The sequence below is a fragment of the Aythya ferina genome (genome assembly GCF_964211825.1).
Source record: "Aythya ferina genome assembly, chromosome: 2".
NCBI classification, from domain to species: Eukaryota; Metazoa; Chordata; class Aves; order Anseriformes; family Anatidae; genus Aythya; species Aythya ferina.
Window position 1 is genome coordinate 150272420 of NC_140297.1, and position 13514 is coordinate 150285933.

The 13514-nt window shown below is 41.4% G+C and overlaps 1 protein-coding gene across 1 annotated transcript; it reads right to left on the reverse strand.

Annotated features, from left to right (window-relative positions):
* Nucleotides 1-3319: 3319 nt before the first annotated feature.
* Nucleotides 3320-4035, reverse strand: LOC311432567 (feather keratin Cos1-1/Cos1-3/Cos2-1; the record flags this gene model as incomplete). The annotated part of the gene is made up of 2 exons (XM_084511043.1): nt 3320-3681; nt 3960-4035. 2 exons carry the CDS (start codon nt 4033-4035, stop codon nt 3320-3322), a joined length of 438 nt encoding a protein of 145 aa, XP_084367169.1.
* Nucleotides 4036-13514: the final 9479 nt, after the last annotated feature.

A 13514-nucleotide genomic window follows, 5' to 3' on the forward strand; every position in this document is an offset into this window, starting at 1 on the left:
TTCAAATATTGACTTGTGAGAGTTAGCACTTCTAACCACACATTTAATTCCTCTTGGACTGACCAGGACTAAGCAGTAAAAGGGGGCAGGTGGTGTTTTTGGGGAGCCCTTTTCTTGCAATGAATGCAGTGTGTTTCTGAAGTTCAAACTGTGTTGTTCTCATATTTCTGGCTTTCATGCTGCTTGCAAAATGACACTCTCAGGGTTACTAATTTCCCTGGAAGAAGCTTTAATGGTGTGAAGTCTTTGCTGTGATTTAGTTCACACAGAACTGTATTCCTGTGGCTCCAGATCCTTCAGCTTGTCTGTAGCATCCTCTGTTACATGACTATCTTGCATTATTTTTGTTTTGTTTTGTTTGTTTTATGCTGCTTGAATGCATAGATATACTAAATATCTGCATGCAGAACATGGCTTACTTAAAAGCACTGGTGTTTTAATCCTGGTAATCAATTCTATTCCTTCAAGTGTAACAACATGCCAAGGCAATTTGCAATTTCTAATGACTAGCACCCCATAAATTAATCTCATGTTTTATGCTTTGAAGAATACTTCGAAGAAAAATGTAATATAAGCAGAAAAGTTTGTTTTCTGCTATTCTTTTTATAGTCTGAAGTGGGATCAGATGTCAGGAATGTCTGGATGGCAGAAAATTTTGCTGCTATAAGCTGATTTGGATTACGTGGCTTTTCCTTGTCTCCGCAGTCTAATGCACAGTTAGACTTACATAACTCAAGAAAGAGCTAGTGATAGTGACTGGCTTGAACTTCAGGATACAAAAGCCTACCGTGTATCATGCTGCATGTTGGCTAATTATTTGAGCTTTCTTTTTTATGTCAGATTTTTAATCTTTCCTTTCCAAACCACTCCTATTAAGAATTATTTACAGAAATACTTCCTGGACTTCAGCCTTTAGAAACAAGGATGGTGCTAAAGTAATACTGGTGTGTGATTCAATATTTTTGTGGCTTCACCATTAAGAGTATTCCACAAACCCTCACACAATGGGGTGGGTGCAAGTAAACTGACATATTTAGCTAAGAAAACATTTTTTTTTCTAGTTAATTATAGCAGGGAACAGATGTACGTTAGTGAAAGAGGTAGAGGGTAGGTGGCTCTGTATAATGCTGGAAATATGCTTGGCTAATTGTGCATCCACCTGTGGTTGTGCAGATGGCAATGCCTCCACTGCAGCTGTAATGTTCACCAAGCCCTGCTATCCCCAGCAGCAGCAGCTGCAGCCTTCGGAGAGGGGTGAATGCGAACAGCTTGAGCTGGTCTCACTGCTGGATTCTGGGGTAGGGGTTGCTGTCTCCATAAACAAGTGCTAACATTTCACATCGTGCTTCCAGGCTTGTAATGTGTTTGTAGCTGCAATAGGCAGCAGCAAAGGAATAGCTGAAATATTTAAACCCAGAAGAGGCTGCTGAACATAAATGAACAGCACTGAGGCAGCACAGGATAGTCAGCACCTGCGGTGCTGTGAGGTCCTTTGAGTCCTTTGTTTCTCCTCCTATCTTATGTATTTATGTGAATATGGAGATTTATTAGATTTTATTTCAGAGTTATGGAAAGAAGAACCTGAAGGATTTTATTTTGCACATTTCCTATTATATATTTTTAAAACCATGGTAGTTTGTTTCTTCCAGCAAAAGGCAGTGGCATCTACAAGTACATGATTACAGGAGTCAGCCAACTCCAAACATACAGGCATTCTGGATTAGTTGATTTGATCTGGAAATGAGATTTTAGTTTCTCCTGAATTAAGTGCTGGAGTTTTTATTTTCAGGGGAATAAAACTTGGCCCACAAGGGCCATACCTGAAGAATAACAAAAATGTATATCTCTTCCAAGGCCTGTGTTTGTCTCCTCAATGTTGTTCTGCTTTAAGTCTTCACTTGCGATTCCATGTTTTTTGTTCATTTTGCAGCAAAACACAAGTGATCAAAACTGTTCAACCACAATAATTCAGCTTTTTCTGTAAGGTGGGGAAATATTGAAGCACTAGATTTTAAGGAATGTCACAGACCATGCTGAGAGCAAAATCAGGTACCATTCTCACTGTTATGTCTCAGCAGAGACTGTGGGATATCTTCTCCCAAAGAATCTCTTTTCTGGAGCATGACGGGGTTGTGCTGCCTATGGGGCCTCTGAGTTTCCCGGTCTGATGAAAGCTGATCCATGTTTGGGGAAAAGAAAGTAACACTGAGCAGCCATGAGTGTTTGGGCATCGGTCCCTGTCCTGGTCCTGCCTCCATGAAAAAGGAGTTGCATTCACAGGGACTGGGGGCTCCAGTGTGTGGCCTGATGGGACTGGTACTGGTACGAACTTGTGGATCTCCTCAGCCCTACGCATCTTGGCAACAGCTAGGTCATGCCAGACACTGTGCTGAAGTGTGATGGGGATGCACAGGGAAGCTGTTCCTGCTCTCCATGCTCAGACATGATGCCCATGATCAGGTGGTGGAAGAAAGGTGAACGTGGAGGTGAGACAGAGGGCCATCCCCAAGACAATTACCCATTCCCAGTTTCTGCAATCCTTTGAGATCATCTTTGTCTAAGCCTCCATCTCCAGCACAGCTCTACCCAAAGCAAGACAAACACTCTTCCCCAAGAGCTGGGGCCTCCAATTTCATCAGAACTTGTCTGGGCAGAGATGTCACAAGTCAAGGACTGTTGGCCATTGGCTGTGGAGGAACTAGGGATGTCTTCCTCACGTTCAAGAGACAGTGCCTGAAAGATGAATTGCTGCAGTATGTCCCACCCTCCACTGCCTAGAGGAATGAGGCAGTGCCCCCAGCCTATTCCCACTAAGGAATGGTTTTCTCCCTTGGCCATCTGTATCCAGATGAAAAGACCACACAGGGACACACTCAGGGTTGCTGCAAATGTTTATCAAGGCTCAGGGGGGAAAGGAGGTGACTCCAAGAGCAGGCCCCGAGGTTGTATGTAGCACAGGAGCAGACAAAAATCTGTTCAGCTTTTCCAATGGCAGACTTGCAACAGGGCATCAATCTACCTGGCCCACATGGGGAGAGGGGCTAGCAGGTCTCTCCAGGCTGGTTTCTGGGGGCCTCATGCAAAGCAGAGGGCAAGAAAGCAAAGAAAGAAAAAGAGTGTGTGGAAAACAGGATAGGTATACATTGGCCATGTTGTCATAGAATCCAGGCTGGCCCCTTCCTGTCTGTCTTTACAGGACAAGCCAGAGATGGTCAGGTCCTCTTAAAACAACAGCACAATGTTTGCTCTTCCATCCATTTTTGTCCAGCAGCATGTTCTGAGTTCCTGGGATTATGGTCTGGGGCACTGTCTGGCATCTTTAGCAGGGGCGGCACCTGCTGCCACAGTAGCGGCTGGTAATACAGGAGAGGTCAAAGGACCCAGAGTTGATGGGGACTCCGTCACAGCTGAGGATGCTGCCAACGGCAGCAGAGGTGGAGGATCCCACAACGGTGTTCTGCGGGAAGGAGCTGAGGATGGGGCCAGGCAGGGTCACCACCACAGGAGAGGGCTCAATGACGATGGTGGAGTTCTGGCACTGCCTGACGCAGGGCTCGTTGCAGCTGCTGGCCAGCGGGGTCGGGCCGCAGGGCTGGCATGGCAGGCACTGGTCGTAGCAGGACATGTCTGGGGGCAGGAGGTGCACCTGGGAGAGAGGGTAGAGAGGAAGCAGAACATGAGCTGCCTGTCACCACACCCTAACAGAACCAAGGCACAGGCAGTACTGTGAGCTGGAGGCTGTGCCTAGGCTCCAGCACAGGAACCATCATACTAAAGCCCAGTCTTCCTCCATGACAAACCTTCTACCTCTTGACTCTCCCACAACCAGCAGTCCCAAGATTTGGCAGGACACACAGCTGATAGCAGCTGAAAGGTCCAAGGAACTGAATCCTCCTGTGGGAGAATGAGGGAGACAAGAAGGGGCTTCAGACTCACCTAGTTCCCAACAAGAAGAAGGCCAGAAAAGTGGATGAGAGAGCACGGAGCTGGGCTGGCTTTTATAGTGGGCCTTAGCTGCCCCATGTCCAGAGGCATCCCTTGAAGCAGGGACTATTTTCTGACAAGCTACTCGTGCATGCAAAACATCCTGCCTAATGATACGGGATGTGAGTTGCCTTCCTGTGATGCTGCTTTACATTTCCTGCTTTATGCCCTTTCCCCAAAGAAGGCAACTTCTGAGTGGCAGGTAGGGACGCCCAAGTATTTCCAGGCAACACGTCAGTGTGGGCAGAAGACTCAGCTCACGTGCTGGAAGAGTCCAGTAAAGGGAAATGTCGTCAGTCTGGGTGACTCCCCAGGGATTCTCTAGGGCCCTTTTGGATACAGGTGACCCAGCTCCTGCCTGTGACCCTACCCCTCCTGACACTGCCCTCAGGGAAAACCTGCTGGCCTGTTTTGCCTCCTCTTGCTCTGACCCAGGGATGTCAGTATAAGGGGAGAGGTTGTGCAGGGCCCTTTTTGGATCACAAAAGAAAGGCCCAACAGGACAGTGTCTGTTCTAGTTAGAAGGAATAAGAAGATGAATGTAGACAGAAAGGAAACCTTTCATGTGGAGGTGATCCTGCCTTCTACCAGCATCGGACAGAGCTGGGTGGGTTTTCCCAAGACACACAGCACACATCCTGTCCATAGAGAACTCCTTCACTCCCATAACTTGATGCCTTTCATTTGTGCTTTAAAAAATAAATACAATCATACACCTTCTCCTTACATGATGCAAGCTTATTTCTGTCATGACACCCACCAGTGATCAGTCAGGGCACTCCAGCACTTTCCTTACCACTGCTACTCAGGCTAACAATTGGGATTCTCAGGCCTTAAGTGCAAGGCCCAAGAAAGCAGGTCAAGGGAGGTGATCCTCCCCCTCTACTCTGCCCTGGTCAGGCCTCACCTGGAGTACTGTGTCCAGTTCTGGGCTCCCCGGTACAAGAAAGACAGGGATCTCCTGGAAATAGTCCAGCAGAGGGCCACAAAGATGATACGGGGCCTGGAGCATCTTCCCTGTGAAGAAAGGCTGAGAGACCTGGGTCTGTTCAGCCTGGAGAAGAGAAGACTGAGAGGGGATCTCCTCAGTGTATATAAATATCTGAGGGTTGGGGGGCAGAAGGAAGTAGCCAACCTCTTCTCAGTGGTTTGTGGGGATAGGACAGGGGGCAATGGCTGCAAGTTAGAACACAGGAAGTTCCGCACTGACATGCGAAAGAACTTCTTCACGGTGAGGGTGACAGAGCATTGGAGCAGGCTGCCTAGGGAGGTTGTGGAGTCTCCTTCTCTGGAGATATTCAAGGCCTGTCTGGATGCCTACCTGGGCAGTCTGCTCTGAGGAACCTGCTTTAGAGGGGGGGGTTGGACTCGATGATCTTTCGATGTCCCTTCCAACCCCTACAGTTCTGTGATCCTGTGATTCTGTGATTCTGTTCACTTTAATTCGGGGACTATGATTAACAAGGCAATCCTACAAAAGATGAGATGTGGCAGGCTCTTGTCTCTCATGCATAAGAAATAGATGGTGTAAAAGTGCTGTTTAAAATTTCTCCTCTTGGTCACCTGCATAAGGGGTACTTCTAGAAAGTGGGTGTCATGTCCATGTTGCTTGTGAGATCTTATAATATACAAATGACAGAAGGGGCATCAACATGGTTGGGAGGTGGAGCACATGCCCTGTGAACACAAACCGTGTGAGCTGGTCTTGTTCACCCTGGAGAAGATAAAGCTTTGTATGAACTAAAAGGAGTCCCATGGTTCCTATGGGGAGGTTAGTGGGAAGATGGAGCCAGGTTCTTCACAGTGATGCACGTTGGGAAGATGAGAGACAACAGGCATAAAAAAGGTTCATGATAATAATGAAGGAAAAATGCTTTTTAAATTATTATTATTATTAAATTTAAATTTTAATTTATTATTATTTTTTTCCCTACAATGACAATTTAGCAGTGAAGCAGCTAGCCCAGAGATGTCATACAATCTACATCCTAACAGGTTTTTAAGACCCAGCTGGATAACAGCCCATTCTATTCTCAAATCTCACCCTGATTTGAGCTAGACGTTGGACTAGGGATGCCTTAAAGTCTCTTCTAGCCTGAACTGTGATAATGTGATACTATGAATATTTCCCTGGTACTTTTATTTTTATTTTTATTTTTATTTTTATTTTTATTTTTATTTTTATTTTTATTTTTATTTTTATTTTTATTTTTATTTTTATTTTTATTTTTATTTTTATTTTTATTTTTATTTATTTTTTATTTTTATTTTTATTTTTATTATTTTTATTTTTATTTTTATTTTTATTATTTTTATTTTATTTTTATTTTTATTTTTTTTAATTTTTTTTTTCTTTTTTCTGATTAAGTAGATCAGTTTTGAGGCAGAACCATTTTTGGGTCAGCACCAGTATCAGAGAAATAAGAAGTCACAGTAAAGCCAATATGGCTTCCTATATTTCATCAGTAGTTTAGGCAGCCTGGAGAACATAGACTGTTGATGGGTCCCCAGCCACAGAACAAATTAAGTAGATGTTACTACAGAGGATTCATGAGAATACAGGACAAGAAGAGAGTGAAGGAGTTTCTAACCATTAACCTCTGTTATTGCAGGCAGCCATGACATATCTTCCTTTGTTAAAAACATCTGCTATCTTAAAATCAATTAATGTTTTACTGCTTTTACTTCTGTTGCAATACTGTTCCAGAATCTATATCTTCCATTTATTAAAAAAAATATAATTTATATTTTAAATTTATTCAATACCTGTTTATATCCTTTTGTTCTGCTGACATCTTTTCCCAGTGCTTTAAATACCTCTTCTGACACTTATTTCTGGATATGTTTGTCGAAAGTGATCCTACCCATTTTATTTTTTATCTGGGAAATTAAACAAACCAACCTCTCCCAGGCTTCTCTCATAAGACAGGCTTCACAGTCCCCTCATCATCTTTCATCATGCTTCAGTCGGAATTAATTGACCTGAGACTGGATTACCAGCACAGTGCGTATTGCTCCAAATGAAATCTTTCTCATGCCTTGTGCAATGCTGTTAATATTTGTCCATCTCCATTGGAAATACTTTAGCTGATGTGTACTATGACTGCTTTTGTGTGTGTGTGGCAACTATAACTCATTTGTCCGTAGCTGTTTTTGCAACAGATTTTAATTGTTAATTCATCTCACTGTGCATTATTATTTTAGTTTGTATGTAACATAAACTTTTATCTCGTTCTCAGGGCTGTCCAGTTGTCTTGATGACAGTGTCCTCCATCTTGTGTTGTCAGTGCCTCCTCTTTTCAGTCCTTATAATTGGTTGCATGGATCCTTTCCTAAAGAACACCACTTTTGTGGGATGCCTTCCTCCAGCTTTGTAGTTCTCTTTTTTTATTACAGATATTTCTGCATTTTCTAGGCCCTTACCTAAAAGTATGGGTTCCTCTGCTAATCTCTGTCTTTGCAAATTTAGTATGTAATTTCTCATGGTGTGTGGCATTAAGTGCTCTGCTGAAGCAGAGATGGGTGAGAGCCACTGCATTTTCTCTAAGAAATCAGTTATTGGAAATCTTAGGTTTGGCTGGCACAACATGTCCATCCTCATTCTTCTCTGAAACTGGTGCTGCTGGAGCGAAGCCCAGCTGCTGTTGAATTGTACACAGCACAACAACAGAGAGCTCAGAGCCAAGTACAAAAAGTCTTGTGATCAATTAAAACCACAGGAGAGAATTCACTGGGTACCTTGTGCCTACCTAACTTGGGCTATGTCCAAGATACACTGTTGACGCCCTCTGTCTTCCCAAAATATACCTTGTCATTAACAGCCAGTCAATGACTGATGGACATTGATTTGACATTGACTGATGGATTACTTCTAGCTCTTTCTGCTAGTCAAGCTTGTTAAATGGCACCCCTGCTTAATGACAAGAATAGCAGCTCGCAGGCAGGTGCTGCACATGCAGACAAAATCTTGCTTGATAAGTTTTCCTCCTGAGATATTTTTGAAGGGCACCAGATACGTAATTTATGTCTTCCTAATATTTTTTTTGAGACTCAGCCAATTCCCTCATAGCACTTCCTGTGAAGGGATAGAACTAGGCACCATTGAAACATCATGGATTGCAAGAAAATAATGATCCAAGGCTGGAGGTACTGGAACTCTGAGCTGAATCAATTTTTCTAAATAATAACCAAAGAAACCAGTCTTCCAACAAAAGAAATGATTTCTCCCAAAGGCAATGGTGTCTGTTCTGCGTGGTACTTGTTTCTGCCATAGTTTCATATTGTTCTCTGCTAGGTAAAGCTTGCTTTAGTGGTCAGAGCTGGTAGAGAAGCTCGTTGGCTTGTACACAGGAACAGTTCCAGGGGCTGAAAGAAGCATCACTTAATCCTCAGCTCTTGTACAAATTCACGATAGTATTGCATGTATTTGGGTTCTGTGGTTAAGATCGTGTTAGGTGCCTGATCAAATCTTTCTGAGAAGTGTTAGTGAAGTGAAGTGGTAGGGATGTCTTTAGCTGTAGTGACCTTTGATTTGCTTTTTGACTGAATATTTCCTTCATCTGCTGCAAATGCCCACAAGTAGGCTGCATGCTTACCTTAATAGGAAATCTCACTGAAGTTAGCCAGAAACCGTGTCAGTTTGAGACTATGAGAATATGCTTAAAGATTTTTTCAAATTCCATAGTTTTTTTTTTTTTTTTTTTTTTTTTTTTCCCCAATAAAACCCATTAACACTGAGACAAAGTAGACTTTTTCCTCTATTTGTTGCTGTTGTAGAAAAGAGTACTCTGGGTGCTTTGGCTTTTAGCAAAATAAGTTGTTTTTGTTACAAACTTGGACAATATAAAGGATTTGTTTTCTTAAAAAAAAAAAAAAAGAAGTGAAACCAAAAAAATTTTCAAGAGAAAGTGTAGTAGCAACTCTGCATCACCTTTATTCTCTAAAAATAACTATCAGGTGTGAATTTACAGCGGGTATGGGGAAGGATGAGGAGAGCTGGCTGGAGGCTCATCCTTTGGCTTTCTGCATGTAATGAGCACATTCAGGTTGTGTGATGTGGCTGTGCCTGTACAACAGCAGGGCCTCCATAGTTGGAGACCACTGCCACCATGCCCAGACCATCTAACAGCTCCTACTATGATGTGGATATGGTGGAGGTGGAGGTGTTGCATTGCCTGTTTCCTGGTGTGTGATCTGGAGATGAAGCTGTACTGGGTAATGCGGGGAGGAATGGTTGTGGGTTTGCAGTCCCTAAAATCCTGTTAACAAAGATGTGGTAGATTCAGGACTTTACCCTGGTGACATCAGAGGAGCTACAATGACATGAAAACTACAACAGAAGAGTAACAGAAGAGTTGCATGTGCTATACTCAGTGTTTCTAGAAGGAACTGAAAACAGTAATACTTTAAAATTTTGCTATTTTATTTTATTTTATTTTATTTTATTTTATTTTATTTTATTTTATTTTATTTTATTTTATTTTATTTTTCTCCAGAAGCCACCTTTAACTAGAGTTTAATGAGCTCCCAGCAGTAGACACAAGTAGGAGTAAAACACTCACAACCCCCTATGCCAATTAGTTCAAACAAGATGACAACAGCGGCACTTCTTACCAAGATTTTCATGAAAACACTTCAGATAACTTTCTTTCCAGATTCTGAGATAAGATACTCAAATTGCACTATGGAAAAACTTCCTGAGATTGTAGATTCCATATAAGGTTTGGTGTCCTCTTTGTTTTTCTAGCCAGATAATGGGTTTTAGGCTTGTTAAGATCAAAATAATGGTCTTGGTGGATTGGTAACAAAATGATTCTGTGCTTGAAGGGGCAGAAAAAATTCTCATTAGGAAGGAGTTTCTGTTGCATCTAAATTGTGTTACTGAATGGCGATGCTGCTGTTGCTATTTTAGTCTTAACCTGGCATTAATAAAAGAAAAAGAGAAAAAGAAAAGGGATTCTATTTGCTCATTTTTGGAGGAGAAAAGAAACAATTGTATTATCAGAAAAACAATTATGTAAACATCGTGTATATGGTGTAGGGAACTATTTAAAAACTAAAGTAGAAAATGCAGCCAAAATAAATAACTCATTAAACATCACCCTATATAAATATTTACATGTGTTTATATGAACATGCATGCGTGTGTAGGTGTGTGTGACAAAGAGAGAGCACTTTCTGTAATCAAAACTTCTGAATGATGAGGAATTTTTAGGAGTCAAATGTTCTTATATGTAAGAAGCAAATGTACAACATGTTTCTAGACAGAAAGCCAAAATATTTGCTGTATATTTGACTTGCACCCCATTTCTGTACAGTCTGATTGCACATACATGGTTAATTTTGGCCCTGTTGAAAGTGCATGGCAGGGGCAGCTACTCCAACATCTGCTGCCCAGTGGAATGTCACCACAATACCTGAGAACATTTATGCTGGTCTGAACTGAGACGAAGAACATTTCTTCGTGCCCTATTCTAAAGCACAAAACATGACTTGAATAAGGCAAAAGCTATATTAGATTTTTTTTTGCTACAAATCAAGAGTGAATTTGTAGGTTTTAATACATCTTGGATGTGTTTTTGAAATAAAATAACTTATATTCCATCACCTTACCTAGTATATTCTTTATGCATGTGTGGGCAGAATATACATTATTTTAAAAATTAATTTTCTCATTTGTATGCAGGAAAGGATTCAAAAAAAATATAAGTGAAACAAAATAAAATATGAGCAAAATATGTTAGAAATATAGCTGTTTAACTCCATCTAGCTGATAAGTTGAGAACTCATGCAAAGGTGGAGAGCGGAGAGAGAAACCAATTTGTTTTTAAAAGCAATTGTTTATTTATTTTCCCAGTAGAGATCATAAAATCGTGTTCCCTGTTATGTTAGTATGAAATGCACCTGAGTGCAGAGGGGTGGTTTAGTTATGCAGCATAAGAGAGTTTTCAGAAGCACAGATATGATTTGCCCATCTGTTTTTGACTTGCTGTTGGAATCCAGTGTCTTGAGATCTTGGAATTCCTTTCACACAAAAATGCTGCTTGTCTGCTTCAACAGCACCAGTCCCACTCGAGGAGTATGTACACTTTGGTACTCCTTTGCATTTTCTTACACTTTGCCACTAGGACAAGCAGTGGGTTGAACCATCTGTTTTTTAAAGTGGTTTTAGTTTGTAGTTCTCTTGTGTGTCTTGCTTACTGTGTAGTGAGGCAATTTCACAACTCATGCTGACTAAAGCCTTTGGGCAAAGTCCATCTACACATCTCCTTGATCTTGCTGGAAAGGAAAGGAAAGGAAAGGAAAGGAAAGGAAAGGAAAGGAAAGGAAAGGAAAGGAAAGGAAAGGAAAGGAAAGGAAAGGAAAGGAAAGGAAAGGAAAGGAAAGGAAAGGAAAGGAAAGGAAAGGAAGGGAAAGGAAAGGAAAGGAAAGGAAAGGAAAGGAAAGGAAAGGAAAGGAAAGGAAAGGAAAGGAAAGGAAAGGAAAGGAAAGGAAAGGAAAGGAAAGGAAAGGAAAGGAAAGGAAAGGAAAGGAAAGGAAAGGAAAGGAAAGGAAAGGAAAGGAAAGGAAAGGAAAGGAAAGGAAAGGAAAGGAAAGGAAAGGAAAGGAAAGGAAAGACAGCCTCACTGGAATAATCTGAAGACACTGTTGTTTTTTCAGGTTCCCATATGGGTACGGACAAAGGCTGACTACTGTTCTACTGTCCATTTCTCTCATTATTTAAGGTGCAGTCTGAGACCTAGAAACTACCAAGCTGGGGATGAAATTTCTCTTTTGCTCTTGTTAGACCAGATAAAAGACACACAAGATTAGGTGTATTCAAGGCTGCTTTTAGAGTGCCCTTACAAACCTTGGACTATGGATAGGGAGTGGATGAATATTAGCAAAGGGAAGAATTCTCCAGAAGGCAACTCTGGCAGGTAGCTACCACTGAGACACGCCTCATATTAAGTTGAAGGTATTCTAGAAGACTTTCAACTGTCTGGAGTAATGTGTGGTCTCTGAGTGGTCTTTAGCAAAAGTTACACATTCAGGACAGGGAAGTGCTAGTGGGTGACATGGTTTTTATTTCTCCTGGCATGCACCTTCCTTTTCTGAATTGAAGGACACAGGGTCGGCATGACTGACTGCAGATGCCTAGCAAATCCAAGTGAGTGTGGAGGCAAGAGGCTTTGCAGAAAGAGGTCTGACTGTAGGATTTGGCAACAGATCCTACCTTTTCCTTTCAGTGACAGCCATATCCACAGCCTCAGTTCAGAAAGACCTCTTGGAGAATGTTTTGTTCTTTCTCTGGCAGGTGAAGTTCCTTGACCCAGGACATCTTTGGCAGAGCTGTTTATTTCTCCAGTTACTGATAACTACAGTGGAATTTCAGTAAAGAGAATGAAATGAAGAATAATGGTAATAACAAAAACAACGATCAATATCAGGCTTTTTCTTCTTTTTTCTTGTGCTGCACTGTACCTCAGCAATAATGACCAAGGTTATAGTTAGGTAAGAGAAGGAGTCTCTGGAAGTATGGTAAAGAAGTCTCTTCTAACCACTCTTTTTTCTTCTTTCAGGAACTCCAGGCAAGGTGACTGTTTTATCAGTATCCCGACCTCACTTATGTCAAAGACTTGACAATTGGGAAATGGACTTTCAGTTCTGCCGTGGCCAGTTTTATTTGCCTGCTAAATGCAAGGGTGATTTGGGTTTGCTTTTCTTTTTAATTTGGTGGATTTCCCCTTCTCCTTTCTCAGTTGTAATTCACCCAATGGCTTGTTCCCTAACTTCACAACTCTCTGAGCTGGATTAATTGATGTGGCACAATGAATGCCAAGTCACATTAAAAAGGATGCACTGGGGGTGAAAGTCTAGTAATTAATTACTGGAAAAAACACTGCACCACACAGAGATGTGGAGGAAAGAGATTTTAAGAGAGAGAATGACTGCACGTTCTCCTCTCCAGGATCCCTTTGGCGTAAATCTATTGTACTCCAAGCAGCTGCATTCCTGCAGTTCCTTACCATTTAATAGCACTTTCCAGGTGTACACCTTTGAACATAATTTACAGATATTGCATGGTTTCAAAGCTATGAAGATCTAGGGGAGGATTCATAACCAGCTGCCTTGGGTGCATTTTCCTTAGAAAACTAGGGCAAATGAGAACAGCTTTTTTTTTTTTTTTTTTTTTTTTTTTTTTTTTTTTTTTTTTTTTTTTTTCCAGCAGTACCTTTAATAATGTTGGTAAGCATTAAAGCATTGTCCAGTGAGAAGTGAAATGAGAGAATCTGTTTAGAAAAGGTGTTTAAAAGGTGAAGAAATTTATCTGGTGAAAAATGGAGCTGGAATAATAGACATTATGTATTTTTTGAAGAGAATTTAACTAGTGAATTTCTGATCCAGGAATGACCATTTACCACCAGCTTGCTGTAAAAATAATATTAAAAATAATAATAATAATAAAAAAACAGTTCATTCTTGATTCTCACAATTCCTTGCATTGGAACTAGCCCAGAGGTTTTTGCTCCTGTCATCTGGTCTCTCTA